Source organism: Triplophysa rosa, linkage group LG1 (genome assembly GCF_024868665.1).
Source record: "Triplophysa rosa linkage group LG1, Trosa_1v2, whole genome shotgun sequence".
Taxonomy (NCBI): Eukaryota; Metazoa; Chordata; class Actinopteri; order Cypriniformes; family Nemacheilidae; genus Triplophysa; species Triplophysa rosa.
The window spans coordinates 33,837,015-33,855,405 of record NC_079890.1 but is presented as its reverse complement, the minus strand read 5'-3'; the positions used below and the strand labels follow the sequence as shown (position 1 = coordinate 33,855,405).

Here is an 18,391-nt window from a genome sequence, read left to right as displayed (position 1 = left end):
GTTTAGATCTGGAGAACAAGACATTCTGCTTGTTTCAAAGCACGGTTGCTTTAAAACTAATGACATTCATTTATCAATGTGGCAGATATTAACATAACAGACCTTTCTGACAAAATTGCCAATTTGATAAATAAAAGTCATACATACACTCACCAACACATACAGTATACACATAAATCAATGACACTGCAAGAAATGCAGGGATTAAACAAAATTGCTCATTTTATTGCTCAAACGTTTCTCTTTCATAGCTCAGGAAATTTGATTTTGAGTTCACATTTGTTTCATTAAAGTACCAATTTAGTCTCAACTGATTTTCTTAAAAGGATACTCCACCTAAAAATGAAACTTCTGTCATGAATTACTCCTCCCCCAAGTTGTTCTAAACCTGTATAAATGTATGTGTTCTATCGAACACAAAGATATTTGGAAAAATGTTAGAAACTGACATTTCTGGGACATCATTGACAACCATGGTAGGAAAAATGAAAATGCAAGTGAAAGGAGCCCTAGAACTATTTGCTTTCATAAATTCTTCAAAATATTTTATTTTGTGTTCAACAGAACAAAAAAAAGATACACTTATGTTTCCTACTATGGTAGTCATGACTAGAAATGGAACAACTTGAGGGTGAGTAAATGATGAGTTTAGAGTATAGATAGAGTACCCCTTCCAAATTGCTTAGGAGAAATAAATATAGAAACAATCGAGTCAATTGTTAAAATCTGGATTGGGATAAAATTGAAGTTAAAATTGAGTTCTTATTGAAATCTTCAATAACATTGACTTTTGAATGGAAATTTGGCAAATCTGAGCTCAGTTTGTGATACTGTTGAGATCTCGTCTGAAACTATAATGGAGACATGTGAGATTGATTTTCTCAGGAGAAATTTGCATGAGATTTAAGCAAAAAAATCAATTACTTTTGATGTCTAGGAGAAATAATTGAGATATTAAAGAGATCTCATCTGTGATTATTCTTTTTTGTGGGCAAAGATAACCAACATCTTACTTTCCATTACAAAGAAAGATGAAATGTTATTTTATTAGGAATGAAACAATGTAACATGTTAGCCTCAAAAGCGACGTTATCCCAAATGTTTTCAAATAGTAAAATACTGTTCCAAAACCTTGTATGTCCAAATTTGCCATTTTTCAGGAAATGGAAAAAACACTGTACTTTTTAAATCATTTAATACTGTGTTGTCAAAGTTGACAAGCACTTTTTAATACATTTTATTGGTTTGATATTTGCAGTGAAAAACATAAAGGGTCACTAATAAAAATGATTTATGGCAGATACAATGGAGAAGCAAAATGAAAACACAAGTGAATGAGAACATGAGACTGACACAATATCTCACGGCAGACTACACACAGGTACAGGACTTAATACAAGCACAGCATGCTACAGGTGCACGGCACTGCTGCTCAGCAAAACAAAGCCAACATTCGAAACTGAACTAACTGAAATGATCCACAGCCTTCTCACACATCACAGAAGACACAACTTCCCTATGACTTCTAATAATCTCAGTTAAGGGTAATATTTTGAACATTCTTCGAAACACACACGTAGACCTTCACACTCACTCACGCTCTGAGAGCGTGTTGAGTATGTTCTCATGCAGACTTTGACTACAGAACAGCATAGACCTCTGGGAAAGATGGCAAAGGGGACCAAGGTATATTCCCACACACACAGTAAGAGATGTTTTCTAGGGGTTTGCAAGGTGCAATCGCATTATAGCAACAATCATTACACACTAGATTTGAAGTTCATGAAAGGCATGAAAAATGTGTAGATGATGCTAATTCATTTAATAAAGATCAGAACTGGGGCCGGATTCACGAAACTGTTCTTAAGACAAAATATAAGATTGTTAAATCGTAACTTCTAGGAAGTTCGTAAGAATGTGCGATTCTCAAACATTTCTTAAAAAGTTCTCAAATATTTTCTTAAGAACATCTTCATTTTTGTCGTAGGAATAAAATGATATGCTTTGTCAATGGTTACACTCGTTTGCTCTTGTTGTAACTGTATGTTTATCTATACAATAAACTTCATGTGTGTAACAAGCACCTCACATTCTTATATTAGCACGTGATGTGTTAAACGGCATTTACGATCACATGTTAGCAAGCGGTACAAAAATCTGTGTGTGTTATTACGCCGTAATATTTGTGACCCTCTCCGTTTCGAGTCACTTTGTCCCAGAATAAAGTAAAACAAATAATGTTTTTAATAATGAAAGCTAAAGTAGCTCCCTTATTATATCAATATAAATTATTCTTAATGGCAAGTAAACATCAAAATTATGATTCTGGCTCAATACAATACACGTCACATGTGAAACGACCAAAAACACCTTTTGAGATTGAAGACAACCGTGAGGTCTTAATTTTAAGATGATATTTACGACAGCTTTTGTTTCGAGAATTTAGACTCTTCTTCATTCTTTCCTAAGATCAATCTTGAGAACATTTTTAAGAACTGTCTTAAGAAGTTTTTTTCGGGAACACATAACATTCCTAACTTTCTTCTTCATTTACAATTTAAGAAAAAAATATGGCAGTTAAGAATTTTCTTCTTAAGAATGTTTTGTGAATCCCCTGGTGTCTTAATGTCAAACTGCAGTGAATAGACAACGTTATCATCCATTGGTGTAGATGCTAATAGAGTTATCGCGATTGATGTGACTGGGTCTTCAAACATATACGTTCTAACTGGTTTTGATTGGATACGTCTTCTTAAGAATTTTTTTTTTCCAAAATGACTAAAGTCTAAATAATCTAAGAGTCTCAACAAAATGCAGGATGTGAGTATCTGACCTAATTTCTTCCACACCTAACACATCCTAAAATAACACACACAAGCAAACAGACACATGTAAACAGTTTCCTCTTTATGGTTCCACACGGTTTGTGATTGAAAGGTCTGTATGCTAGATGACCTGGTCTTCTACAAAGTGTGACTAAGATCAATGAACAGCCCGGAGGCCGAGCGCTTCTCAAAAGACCTGCGTATATACAAATAAAACTGAATCGGCACTGGACGGCTAATGACAAGCATGCCGATTCCCTTGGAGAAACCCTTTGACCCGCCTGCATATTCATGTTGTGCGCGTGATTTCTCACAAGGTCCGTAATACTGTACCAGGATTGATTTTCAAAACCAGTCTGCATGTTGTTTTTCGTCCTACAAATCTGAGGTGACTTTGTGGTGTTTACACACCACATTCAAATGTTCTCAAAATGAGACAATAGTTATTCAGGGTTACATAATATCCTTCGTTTACAATCTTGAGATCAGTGAGTTAAAGCTGTAAACAAAGACAAAGAGGACATTTACGATATGCTGCTTCGCAGGTGCAAATGTGGTCTCGAGAAGCAAGCTATTAAAGTGATAGTTCACAGAAAAAAAATGCTAATTCTGTCATCATTTACTAACCCGCTTGTCATTTCAAACCTTAATGACTTTCTTTCTTCCGCAGAACACAAAAGAAGATATTTTAAAGAATGTTGGTAACCGAACAGCACCTATTGATTTCTATTGTATAGACACAAAACCAATGCAAGTGAACGGGTGCCGGTTAACAACATTCTTCAAAATCAATGCAGAAGAAAGAAAGCCATCCAGGTTTGAAATGACAAGAAGGTGAGTAAATGATGACAGTATTTTCATTTTTGGGTGAACTATCCCTTTAAATCACACGCTAACTCAAGAAATACGTGAAAGGATTAAATTGTAGCAAGACATAGGGATCACATAAGGGCAGCCCTGAATGCCAGGCAGACTGGTAACACAGTGTTTGAAGGGTTAGAATTAATTTCAGATGATATCTAATAATTATCAGTAGAGCTGACCTTAATAATTTGCCTTACGTGAGCAGGTGGAATGCCTGTGGTGTAGCTCCACGAAGCCTACAAAACTAACAAGGTTTTAATGCAGTTTATTGGTATCGCTGAGGTTTGAGCACATATGCCTGTCAGCTCTTTCTGTGTGAGGCTCTTACATAAAAATGGCAAATCTAAAACAGGAAAACTGAAAAACAGGAAATTCAAAAGTTGGAGCAATAGCTTTCAGATGTCTGAATGAAGCACTTGAGGAATCAGAAAGAGAAAGGCAGAAACACATCACTGGCTCAAGGGAGCTGTTTGAGTGGCAGGTGCATCTCGATGATGGACAGGATGACCAGCAATCGTAAAAACATTCCTGATTATATATGCCTATAATATAACCAATAAGCGGAGGCTGCACGTGCAAGCATCAAAAAACTAATGTTCATACTTGGGGATTTGGACAAAACCTTGACCTAAAAGGGATAGTTCACTCCAAAATGGAAATTCATCGTTTATTTACCCTCATGACATTCCAAACCATGTAAGAAATTCTTTTTTTTCTGCAGAACACAAAAGAAGAGAGTTTGAAGAACATTGAAAACCAATTAACACTGGCCCCCATTGACTTCCAATGTATGGACACAAAAGCACCGAGACATTTCTCAAAATATCTTCATTTGGTGACCAAAGAACAAAGTCATGTACATGTTTTAAATTATTTTTTTTAAATCAAGGGTTAAACAAATGCCACATAATCTATGCAGCAACATCTGTTTGTGATAATGACATGAATGATACCTGACAAAACAGGAATTAGCACATTTGAGATTGTGTCTATTAAGTAACTACCAAGAAACGCTCTAGCAACCATTATGTAAAAATCACATGTACTAATTGTTTCAAAGGCACGTTTTTTTTCCGAACTACATTGCAATTGCATGAATTTAATTCCATTGCTAAATGTTGCAAACAATCTCATAACTGTGCATGTGGGTTGCGATCAAAAGTAGTCCAAATTCACTGAGCTCGAACAGGTGATCTAGTCACGGCAAACAGACATGAGGATCAGCAATGTGATATTCAATCGTTATATCACACGTCCCCTGTGAACATAATGAATCACCGGACGGATCGAGAAGCCGGTGCGCAACAATTAAAAAAAACAAAAACAGTTGTGTCTGTCTCCATGACAACGTTAATGTGGGTATGCATTGAATCTGTGCTGAAAGCCACAATTCCCAGCAGCCCTTGGGGTGTAATAAAAAAGCCCATTCTTCCCCTTTCAACAACCCAATGGTTGGCGTCCATATTTTCCCAGTTGTGGGTTGAAAGAATCCCACATTTTTTTAGAGGGTTGAAAAGAAAGTGGGATGAATCACGATTGACAGCACTATTCCACCTGCTTCGCCAAGTTAGATTATGCCAAGGACTGTTGGTAATTCATACTGCATACATATACTTGCAAAGACCCGACAAATAACCAACGCTCAGATAAAACATCTTTGTTGGCATTTTGTTGGGTAAGTGTACACGAGCCTTCAAACAATCATACCTGATGGCAACAGGTGGATCTCCTTCAATACAAGTGCACCCAGGACCCGTAATGAACACTAATGCCAGTGTTGATGTGTTGTGATTATACGACAGTAACCAGAGATGTCCGTCTGACCTCCGCTCTCACTTACCCGGTAAAAAGCTGTCGTCAGGGGCAGTAATGCAGCGGCAACACTGTATTCCTCTGAGCTTGAACAATCCTGTGAGCAAACACAGACACACACAGAGATGTTAGATGATATGACTGATCCAAACAGCTTAAGCCGAGTGTGCACGAAACATGACATCACTTGTTATTTTCAAACATTATTCAACAGGTTTTGACACTACATCACAGTAGCCCAACATAGTGATTTTTCTAACGTATTGATGATCGTATTTTCAGGTTAAAGGAACCTTCTGTCTTTATTTACTCACCCTCGAGTTGTTCCAAATCTGCATACATTTCTTGTTCTGTTGCACACAAAAGAAGATATTTTGAAGAATGTAGGAAAGCAAACAGTTCTGGGGCACTTTTGACTACCTTTGTATTTTTTCCTACTATGGTAGTCAACGGTGGCCAAGAACTGTTTGGTAACAAGCATTCTTCCAAATATCTTCTCTGTGTTCATTAGCACAAAGAAATTTATACAGATTTGGAACAACTCGAGGGCGAGTAAATGATAGAATTTATATTTTTGGGTGAACTGTCCCTTTAAACCCAGAAAACGTTCACATTTAAATTTGGGTCGGTCTGTGTCACAGTTGTTTATTTGATTATTACCGTGGTCAGTGGTTTTAGAATGAAACCAACCGTAACGTTTCGGGCATATGCTTCTAATACAGTACGTTATATAATCGTGCCATGACATAACTGTCATGCTTTTCCAATTTTCCATTTAAAAGCAATTTCTTATTTGACATTCCTAGCTGACATGCTTGTGTCTCACTTAAACCGGATAAAATGATTAAATACAAATATTTACCGTTGCATGCGTCTTAATGTCTTAATGTTTTGGGGAGCGGCATATTATGTTTCGTTAGAAATTCTTGGAAATGGTCAAAGCCAGATGACCATACTTTTTATCGAAAGAATAGCTATCAGTTTTATAGCCTAATAAAAAAGCCCCAGATTCACGATTTGCTGTAAAAGACGTTCCAATATGTTACACAAATGCGATCAAATAAAGAAAGAAAAATTCCACCGTTACGAAAGGCAGATTTACAAATATGCAAGAAACAATTAGTCATTATCAGAAGACATGAACGCACTTTAATACATAATACAGCCATCATCTCTTTTCCCAATCCTTGCATTAATGACGGCGCAAATGTAAAACATCAGGTTCTGCACAAGCCGTGCATGCCTGACCCCACATGGGTGCTGCAGCGTAAAGCATTTCTCGCCGCTTTTAAGTTTCCCCGCCGGCTGTGGAGGAACATACAGGTTTGGAACGGTACCAACTGTTTCAGTTGCCAGAGGGAGGTGGAAAATTCCTTCATTCTGAGCTTCTGTAGACAATTTAATCAATGAAAATGAACTCGCAGTAAAGTCATTGAATAATTCCACAGGGAAAGATGTTTTTACGCTCTGATATTTAAAAGAAAAATATACCTTCACTATAAAGAAGTGGTGCTTATTTGAATGTCGTCATGGATGTTTCTATGTGGTTGCTAGGGTCTTTGAGTTTTTTGAGCATATTGGGTAGCATACTGGGTAATTGGTTAATTTATTTCCTTAGCATATTGGGTAATTCATTTCCTGTAGCTCAGTGGTTAGAGCATGGCATTAGCAGCGCCAAAGTACAAAACACTAAACTTAAGGTATTCTGTTAACAAAAAATTAAGACGTGGGAAAACATAAGAGATCATACTCAAAATTATTTACTATTTATAGGTGTGTGTTTAGGTGAAATGATCATTTTTATGTCATTCTGTGAACTAGGCTACTAACAATATTTGTCCCAAATTTTAAATAAAAAAATGGTTTCTGGAGAAAAAGCGCAAAATAACAGAAAAGATGCTCATTTCAGCCATTTCATTTTTTCAACGGATGTATATCTATAGTAATATATTTGTATAAAGAGCGAAAGATGTCAATTCTCCAAAGTTGAACATCACTTGTGGTCACTACTGTAGTTCAGCTGTAGCGTGAAGTATTGTGTCATCAAGACGTCAAGATAACAGGTCAATCTGATGACCGCTCTACGCTCTGGCCAGCACGTATGTAACTTTACTCACACATTATGGAATGAGGGAGGATGTCATGTGTCTATGTGTCGCCACAAGACATACAGTACGTGCTTCCGTACGAGTGTGAGCCATCTGAATGGTGTAGAATGTGACACGTCCTTCCTTATAGATCTGCTACGAGCTCCGCAGTCATAAGATGTGACTCATCTGTGTCCTGTCTGACTCACATGCTTTCCACCGAACACCGCTCGCTAGGGCAGGAAGAAGCTATATGTCAACTTCCTGTAGGACAAAAGCCTTGTTTTGGATACTTTCTAGGAAAGGTTTAAAAACAGCTTGTGACAAAATTTGTTCATTTATTCACCACCACAAGGATAATCCAATCCCCATCCAGAACACCTTAACACCAACCTAGCAACCATCCAGAACACCACAGGATCCACATAGCAACACCCTGGCAACCATCTACTGTATACCACAGCAGTAACCTAGTTACTTTTATTTCTGCAATAAATAATTAAATGATGCTCTGACATGCCTAAACGTTTGTTCAGTTTTAAAAACAATTCTCAATAGTTCACACAGCCAAAAACCCATTGTCCTCTGGTGTTTACCTATCTTCATGGGAAGGAGTCCAGGAGAGGCTGTACTTGCTCAACCTGGGAATGATGCACTACACAACTTCCCAGCACATTTACTTCAGAGGCTTTTACAGAACATTACGTAAGATCATCTATCCAGAGGCCGCCGTGTCAAATATCCCCCACTGAATGCTCTTCATCTGAGGAGAAGAATTTAGCACAGTAGGACTCTTTTAGTGTTCATATTCAGCGGTGACAAAATAACTACAGACAAATGTGGAAAAGAATTAAAATCAGCGGGCGCTTTCCAACACACACTCAATCATAGTCCCGAAAAACATGGTCATCAGAGAGAACCTAGCATGCCATACAGATGAATATCTGTCAATCAAAAAAGTTGACATAAAAAAATGGTTCGCACAAATATGAAAATGGTTTTCATCCTCATATTTTTTCAAACCAGGGCTGCAGTGTATGAAAATGATTGAAATACTGCAAATGTGACTATCGTAATAGTTCGCAACAACTGAATAATTGAGAAGTTATGTATAGTCAAAGTTTTGGGTCAATACAGACAGCACAGACTGGTACGCACATGTTCCATGCCTGCGCTGTCGTGTGGAAGATGATCAACGATCAGAAAGAATGTGAAGTATGTATGTTGGTTATGTAATGTTAAGATTTTAAATATTTCACAAACTTAAAACATTACCAGGCTGCATATAGTATGTTGCATTATTGAAAAATTATAAAAGCAAACTATAAAATTTGAAATGTGCAAAAAAATGAAATAGGTTTAAATTCAGGCACTAAAATTAAAAGCTAAGCTAAAACTGAAATTGAATAAATTATGAATAAATAAAGAATATTGTATAAAATAAATGATATTTAAATAAATAAATGATATTTATACTTAAATAATATAAAAACAACCAAATAATAAAATGAACAAACACATAACAAAAATGCTAAAAATGTAAATAAAATTGATATGAACTTTAAAATATAAAATAAAAGCTAATTTAATATATTAATATAAAACATATATTAATATAATATTTGATAATAAATGTATAACTAGAGTAAAACTGAAAACACAACTATATGACAGGATGTTTTATTGGGGGAACTATCTATCCCTCTATTTTACAGTAAACCCTTCAGTAAAAAGTAAAAAAAGCGTACTTCCTCAGCCTACACAACCAATGCGTAAAGCTCAGATTCCCTGCCCATCACCCCGGGTACAGCCTAAAACAAATGTGTGAGTGACAGGCAGGGCAATTATTTGAAAGGCCCCCCGTCGATAAAGCAGAACCCATAACCCCGCCGCACAGGAAATGACTGGGATGCCATAGTGCATCTCCACGTCACAGCATGCCAGACCTCTGCTGGGCTTGCACAACATTCGGCTCCAGAATCAGCCACAGCTGGACGGATCGCGCTGCAGAACAAAACAAGTTGCTGTAAATACGCCTATGAGACTCATTAAAAGGCTTGTTATGAGCTTGTTTTAAAAGGCTTAACTTTTATTGGCTGGCGAGATAAGTACAGTTCAAGACAGTTCATTAACTCTGCCATCATTTTAAAAGAAAACTTCGGTAATAGGCATTTTCGAATGCTAACACCCTGAAGAATGCAAAACAAATGTGTACGCTAACAGCTCACAGATTTTCCGAGAAGTTTGCAAAAAATTTGGTTCCGAATTTTGCGAAGGAGGGACGTGATGCTACGGGTCAGTCTGTGACTGCAACATCTGTCACACAATGCGCAAACCTGCCGACCTCAAACAGATGAACTCCGAGTCCAAATGCCTGAGGTCACACTCGTGTTTAGACAACAATTAAAACTGTGTACATACTATAACAAACAGTTGAGCAGACAACAACAAATACAGTCTAGTTACTATTTGACTATATTTAGACAACCATTAAACAAATGAACGTGTTGATTCAAGCCGGACTATATGTTTGCGGACTAAATCATGCAGCTAAAATGTTTGAGATTTGAATATATTTGATAAACCCTGCCGTATTATTTTTATTTCATTTCAATGAAAAACTATACTCTATTGACTCAAGAACGTAACTGGGCAAATCCTAATACAAATGTGATTAAAAGATTTCAGTATATCAACTGAAAACCATTTTTGCTATTTGAAAAAGTATATCAGTACTCAAAGAGACAGGGTCGATTTTTCTGAGAAGACACTATAAAAACCAATGTGACACAAAGTCACAGCGCAACCAAATACAACACACAGTTTTAAATGTTATAAACATCTGGTCTGAGCAATATTCAATGCAAATGTAATAAAAAGAAAAAGACACGACTATCATTAGCGTCTTTTGCTGTTTGCAATGAGATCAACCACAGCGAAATATGAAAGCAGTTAGTGGGTAATCGTCTGTTTCTGTCTCGTAGCTCATCTGTGACATATCCATTGACCTCAGCTCTACACAAGACTCCAAATCATGATAAACTATGCAGAAAATATGGAGATTATTAAAACATTCTTGCGATGATTTTCCAGATCTCAGTCGGATTAGCAGATATTTAGTCTACACATTCTCATTATTTCGTCTGCAATGAGTTGTTCTTTAAAAACAGTGCACAGTGCACATGGTGTTCATAAACACCAAGAATTTCAAGTGCTCAGATAAAATTCCAATCCTCTTGATGTTAATGATCGTAAAACGTTACACTATCCAGCATGCTCTTCTCCTCCTCCAAAAAACACAGCAGCTTATTGCAACAAAGAAACACCTACTAGACAGGAACATTTCATCTGACCAATCATGTAAATTGACCATTCACTTGTTTTACGGCATGTCTCAAACAAAATTCTTGTTTTGTTGCCATTAACGTTTCAAACAATGTCAACCCCAGCCATCAGTTCTTATTTAGTAACACTCATTGTAACACCCTGGAAATTTGTAAACGTAACTTTGTGTCTTAGCGGACTGATATAAACTTGTTGGACCTAAGTCCCAGAAACTCTATAAACCCAGATCGGAGCTCACTGTGTGGACAAAATTCTGCCATTTTTGTGGGCTATACACCAGACACCGTCACCAATATTTTAGCAATCCAGATAAAGCTGATGCTAAAAAGACCGGAGAGTGCCTGATGACATCACAAAGCACTTGCAGAGCTGTTACCCATTTATAACGTATCAACTTCGTCCCTGTTTCATGTCAGGTTGTTTCCTTTGATTCACAACAAAGTTTGTCCTTGAGTGGTTTCTGCAAGTCGCATGAAATCGCTCTCGCTTGGGTCCGACGCATTTAACCTATTCTGCCTCTCGTCTCGATTAACAGACTCTGATGTCTGATACACACGCGTTTCATCTTCGAAGCGCCGGTCCTTGTAAACGCACAGTGCACATGAATCCTTTCTGTCAACGAAGAACAACTCACGAAAGAATTACGACTGGGATCAAACTTGGATTGAAAGTTCATATTTTATAGATAAATCGTAAAATTGTATTAATAAAAGAAACAAAACTGTGGTTTCACGATTTAAAGCTTTGCATCGCCGCAGAAGTTGGCGCTCTAGCTGGTTTGCATGATTTGCCAAAAGTATGCTCGGAATGTCCAGTGACTCCATAAAAGTTGCTAGCTGTTTAAACTGCGCAGGATCATTAAAATCTCCCCGACCATACCGACGTGAAGCTGTAAAACATGAGGAACTACCAGTGGGATGTTGCTTTGCTTTGTGATGAATGGCAATTTGATAGCTTATACAGGAACGTGATGAACCAACACAAAATAAGTCATGGTGTGGGATGAAATATAAGAGACATGGTTACGCAAAGCCCAAAAAACTTCAGAACACATCAAACGGCCCGTTTACAGGAAGTAGGAGACACTAAACCGCCTCACATGTATAACAGCTCGAAATGATGAAAATAAATCATAATCGGAGTCAACCGGTATTATTTTCTTAAGTGCAATAAAACAAAAATCAGTCACGTGCAATGAATCACCCCGACTGTGTGCATGCATGTGGTGTGCTGGCTTTGAAATCTAGAAAAAAAAGGAAATTTTTAGAATTGAAGCAGAGACTAAAAGCACAGCTTTGATTTACCTTGTTGGACATGTTTGTTTTACACAGAATGATGTGTACTCATATGTTCCCTTTCTGGAAAAACGACAGGCATTGGATTTAATTAATGTCCTACTTGACGTCACGGATGCTTTCATTTTAAATGCTGAACGAAGATCTGCTGCTTCTCCCTAAATGGGAATTTGCGGTTTAATACGTGGTTTAAAAGACTTTTACTTGACCTTCAATACTAACATTCTTCTCCCACTAACCTGAACTTTACATACTTGTCTTTACGTGGGTTGTCATCAAAATGACATTTCCCTTAAAACCGTACTTGACAGCTCAAATTAGAAATCGCTATGTATCATTATATGAAGAGTTTACTTGCAAAAACAGATAACTTTAAATATCCAAAAATCATGTTTTGTATTGTGTTATCATGTTTTATTGTTAGTTACCTGTTATTATTACTTAATCAAAACAACCCAACTGCAGTTTGATTTATATTAATTGTAATGCACAATAAAAATGAATGATTTGAATGATGGATGAAACATGATTTTTGAACTTTTTCAAATTGGAGTTATCTCTTTGCAAATATGCACTTTATATACAAAACATTATATGGAATTTGAATTTGGATAAGGTAAGGAAACAGCTTAAAACATTGATTTTGACTGATTTTTGTTTATTTTCGACCAAAAAAAGTTACGGATTGCAGCTTTAACTATAAACGATGAGGTTTCATGTGTATTCACGCCATATGACCCCTTTAATATTTATATTTAGCATATAAAATAGCATAAGAGAGGTTTATCTTTGTTCGTTTTTTCTAAATTTTTGCCGTCACACCATAGGACAAATTTGCATATTAGTCTGTCAACTATCCAACTCCTGTTGGCAAATTTTATTACCTGACTAACTGCGCATTTTCTTTCAGACTGCAGCGGAGATCAATTCTGGAAACATTTTTGCAAGATTTGGCGATACCCACCTGAAGAGCACAGTTCATCATGCGAATGATATGATCGAACTGTTGATGATCCAGAATGGCTCGGTTCTGCTGCACATGGAGACTGAGCTCTTCGGTCAGACACTGACGCGCTGCTTTGCCTTTCAGGGCCCGGAGAGCCGCAGGGAGCGTCTGTAGAAACAGCGGCGTTAATGCATTTCTAACACGGAAGCGCCTACCATTCAGCAGACTGCAAAGTGATGCATACATGCATGCAAGGGGCGCGAGGTTTCCAGCCAAATCCAGCTAGCTGACCTTTGCCCCATAGTTAAAATTCCAGAAGGATTGTTATTGATGAGATTTGAGTCTAGACGGAGACGACAGCCTCCGCTCAGGTTAATGGAGGTAATGCATTTACTGGCACACGGAAGCTGTTTAGCCGGCCAGCGCAACACTTTACAGCCGTAAAGGGACGCAGGAGCGAATCGTATAACTAATTAAAGTTAATGTGTGCAGGTAGCCGACTGTCATTCCAACACAAACCATAGGGGACAGATCACAAACAACGTCAGGCTCCGAGAAGTTTAAAAGCATCAGTGAACGAACTTCCCTTTGCCACAGGTAATTTGCATTCGAGTTATTTAGCTTAAAAAAAATGTCAAGATGTCTAAGACAAACACAGGCCGTGGTTAATGTTAGATTAATGTTTGTGTTTGTGATAAGGGCAGGGAAATTAGGAGAGTATATGTGACTGTTTGTTCACCCCTTTACCACCGGAGAGCTTTGCTTATCGCGTTAAAAACACAGTGGCTAGCGCAAGTTCATCTGCATGCTGCATTCTTCCAGATGTGCATGCAAATATTTGTGTAGTCCCTCTATCCTCATCACAGAAATGCTGCATCACCTTTTCTGTCTCCAGAGTCTTGTTGTCGAAGAGGAAGCCGATACACGACCGCACCACCTCCAGTCTTCGGGCGCTGTTAAAAACAGAGCTGGCTTTGCCCATGATAGACGCTATTTGAAAAAATAAACAAAATTTAAAACCCCTTCACTTCGGACAACAAAAACACTAAAGAAAAAAACATACAATTAAAGTACCGACCATAAATGAATGATTTTTTTCTGCTAGGCTGCACTCACCAACAGGGGGTCCGGCGGGCACCACGCACTTCCTTTCTGGACGGGTGCTGTTGGGCACAGTGTGCTGTTTGGCAAGGCCCTCCTGCATCGACTTCTCCACCCTCTCCTCCTCCAGCAGGGGGAAGGGCACCACGTGTACCCGCAGGTGGGAGCCCTCGGTTGGTCGAGGCACTTTCTGAAACGCCATGTGGGGGTTTGGGTTCTCCTACAGAGTGCAAAACACAACCACACAAAACTCTATAAAGCCTATAAAAATACAGATTTTCCCATGCAAACATTGATTTTATTTTTTAGATGTCACTCATCTGGGGTATTTTACATTTACGTCTATCCGTTTAGCAGACCCTTTTATCCAAAGCAACTTTGAGGGACGTCACCAGCAACCGTTTTGGTTTTCATTTCACGTGCAAAGTGATCCAGACTAAAATGGCATTCTAATGTTGCCATTTCTTTTTTTTATGAACCAAACATTTTTTCATTTGTTTGTTTAAAAGTCATTGCATGGTTAACAGAAACGCTAACAGAAACACGTTTCAGGTTTGATGACAGCGAAGGGGTCTTCTTACTTATAAAGATGTGAGGGAACGTGAGGATAAAAGAGCATCTGGAACAAAATATTACAAAGAGGAAATGAAGGTGAGATGATGCGATGGGCTCACGTTTTTATAAAGCTGCTCAGATAACTCCCTCATGCGCTTCTGAAACTTCACCAGGTTCCCCTCTTCCTCCTTAAAGCGCGCCACATCTACTGCCACCAGCTGAAGAACACAAACACAGCAGTTTAATGCAAAACCAAACGAATCGTTCCTTCTGTGATTGATTTAACATGACCCAAAACAAACGCTGGAATTTCACTCTGCTAAACTGAGTCATTTTTCTTCCTCGTGGAATAAGACTTAGTTACCTAGTAATAGCGTAAATATTTTCTCCGATTCAATTAGATTTTGATTGCGTACACATTTCAAGCAACAAATGACAAGCCAGTTTGCTTACAAATTCAATTCGGATAGAATTCTAAACTATTTAAAAAATGTGTGCTTAAAGTGATAGTTTGCCCAAAAATGAAAATTATGTCATCATTTACTCCCCCTCTTGTCATTTTAATTTCTTTCTTCCGCAGAACAAAAAAAAAAGATATTTTGAAGAATGTTGTGCACTGGCACCCATTCACTTGCATTGGTTTACTTGCATCCATACAATAGAAGTGAATGGGTACCGCCGTTGTTTGGTTACCGACTTTCTTCAAAATATCTTCTTTTGTGTTCTGTGGAACACAGGTTTGAAATGACAAGACAGACAAAATAATTGTCATTTTTGGGTGAACTATCACGTCAAGGTCCAGTAAGATTCAGAATACATATCTGCTTACTGTACATTTTAGAAATGCAAATTTTGGCTCCGTACCAGAATGATCAGTGTACATGTTTCGACAGCCCAATTGGTTTATGAACTATAGTAATGAAACACTGCACCTCATCAAACAGATCACAGGCTCTGTAAGGAGGTCCCCGTTCAGACACGAAGCCTGCAAAGGCCATTCCATCCAACACTTTGGTCAGGAAGTCATTTTCAATGAGGCCCCGCTGGCCCAGGAAGGCAGCCTTTAAGAAAAAAGAGGGTTAGAGATTCAAATCCATCCTGTCAGATTAGTCCGCTTCACGCCTACGAGCCGCATTTAATTCAAATGATGCAGGACAATTTTTCTAAACAAAACAACTTCCAGAAGAAACAAAGTGAGATGGCTGTTATCTGCATCACCAGACACATGGATTGAGGTGGGCATGCGTGTTTATTTTAAACAGATCGTCTGTTTTATGAAGTCATGAGCGTGCTGGTAAATAAGAAGCGTTTGGCAGCAGATGCTCTGTTAACTCTGGAGAAGTAAAGCATTCTTGCTGGATAATCTGAGCCATGTGGGGTGCTTTAGGAGGGATGCAGCGAGACGTTGCCACGGAGACGACGACTGACACAAACAAAAACAAGGTGAAATAACACTTGCAAATGTAAGCTTGATACTTTTTTTACACGGTTCATTACAAGGACGCTCTGACTGAAGGGTTTTAAACAAACATGTGGCGATACCGTCGACACGGGCGCTTGCGTCTTCAACAAAGCTCTTTAGAGCGTGGACAATAGATGCAAAGCTCACTGATTGTGTAGGGATGATTCCTTTCATTATCTGGTTCTCGAACTCGAGCATGTTTATGTCTGAGGTTAGGTAAGATAAATGATTCTGAATTTTAACCAGTCTACCGAGAATGTATCATAAATGTGCCGTGTCTCGCCATCTATAAGAAACAAAAGGTCAATGAATGAACAGGTGAGGTGGGACATCGACGATCATCATCTCTCTCACCTTGTGAAAGTGAATCACGGGTTCGGAATGGATGCGAATGAGCTGCAGGCAGGACCTGTAGCCCTGGAAGAGTTGTGCAAACAGGCGCAGGAAGACGGCCCTCACCTCTTTATCCTGGAGAGGAAAGACGAGAAGAACAAGAGGAGAGACATGTAAGCCATGCCAGATGAACATCTGAGGGTGGCATGAGTCATGACGAAGATTTTCGCTCGCCTTAAAATAAACCGTGTACGTGAGGGGAGTAAAAACTCCTTGATTTAATGCATATTTTAGTCTGCCGTGCCTCTCGTTCTGGAACTTTTATGCGAGGCAGCGATTGCAAAAGCGCACGGATGAAGCAGGTGTTGGTGGTCTTACCAGCAGTTTGAGGTTGGATGGAGCGGAACGAGGGGGAGGGAAGGCATTATCTGCTACTTCCAGATCTGGGTGCAAAACCTGGAAGACAAAGAAGGTATTTACAGTGAGGAAATATCCGGCTATCTGTGGGAAGGAGGAGGATGGTGCAAATATAGCTCATGGAATGCCTGCAGTCAGAATCATTGCTCAACCGTGTTTGAAGTGCAGATTAGCTATTGACGAAACATTATGAAATCTGTTATTATGTTTATTTATAGGTAAAGCGTCTCATGTCTGTGTCACAAGCAGAACCAAAAATGATTGCTGTTTATGATGTTTGAAAGCTGTATTCCTGCGCAAAACCAGCCAATATTTGGTTAAATGTTCTGGAATCTGGATGTATTTTAATGGGCTGTTATTGTGATTCTTACGGTATTCTGGGTTGTTAAAGGATATTCAGATCTCACGGGAACTTCTTTAATTGCATGTCTATGAGATTAAGGAAATATTTGGGCAGTTTTTTTTAAATAAACTTACTGTATCTACACTCATCTTATTTTTTTATTTTATCATTTAATTAATATTAATTATAATATTTTCTAAATATTTTAAATTAGTTTTTTTCGGTAGGGGGGTTTCATGTACATTTTAGTAACTATGTGTCTGAGATTTCGGAAATATTTGGGCAGTTTTTTAAATACACTTACTGTATTTACACTTATTTGATTTTAAACAAAAATATGTCATTAATATTAATAATAATTAATAATTTTTATTTGTATATATTTAGTTCATGCACATTTTAGTTACAATTTTTTGTCTATGGGATTTTGGAAATATTTTTTAAATACACTTTTAATTACTGTATGTACACTCTTTTGGAAATATCTGGGGAATTATTAAAAAATATATTTTCAAGTGAATTTTTGTTTCATTTTAGCAATTTTGTTATATGCTTTTGTTATCATCATCATTATTATTAATATTATTAATTATAGCTATTTGGGTTTAATTGATTTTTATTTCAGTTTGATTTCATTATTATTAATCTCCTGTTATAATTTTTGTGCATCATCCTAAACTTATTTCAGTTTATTATGTTTAATAGTTACAGTTAATAATAACCCTGCTTCACATTTAACAAATGCAACTTCAAAAGAATCACAGTGGCCAAACTAAACATATAGCACATCCTAATGAGAGTGTACAAATTAGTATATTTTATTCTGATTATGTTGGAGTAATATTTACCATTGACAGTGCTTTTTGAGTATTGTACAGCAGGGGTTCAGGTAGTTGGGAGAGGTGTATACACTCTGGTATCTTTATCGTTCCTCCATCAAGATCAGCTATGATGACATCAAGCTGTAGACACAAACCAAAAGCCAATCAGAAATGATCAAATGAGT

At 37.7% G+C, this 18,391-nt stretch overlaps 1 protein-coding gene across 2 annotated transcripts in view; it reads right to left on the bottom strand.

Annotated features, from left to right (window-relative positions):
• sbf2 (SET binding factor 2) overlaps positions 1-18,391 on the bottom strand; it is a 119,413-nt gene that overhangs the window by 42,012 nt on the left and 59,010 nt on the right. For both annotated transcript variants that reach the window (XM_057333788.1, XM_057333798.1), the window contains exons 9-17: positions 18,234-18,347; positions 17,004-17,081; positions 16,647-16,760; positions 15,763-15,891; positions 14,950-15,048; positions 14,291-14,495; positions 14,055-14,164; positions 13,193-13,342; positions 5,530-5,598 (exon numbers count right to left, since the gene is read on the bottom strand). In XM_057333788.1, the coding sequence (XP_057189771.1) occupies positions 5,530-5,598; positions 13,193-13,342; positions 14,055-14,164; positions 14,291-14,495; positions 14,950-15,048; positions 15,763-15,891; positions 16,647-16,760; positions 17,004-17,081; positions 18,234-18,347 (1,068 nt within the window). The remainder of the gene's footprint in view (positions 1-5,529; positions 5,599-13,192; positions 13,343-14,054; positions 14,165-14,290; positions 14,496-14,949; positions 15,049-15,762; positions 15,892-16,646; positions 16,761-17,003; positions 17,082-18,233; positions 18,348-18,391) is intronic.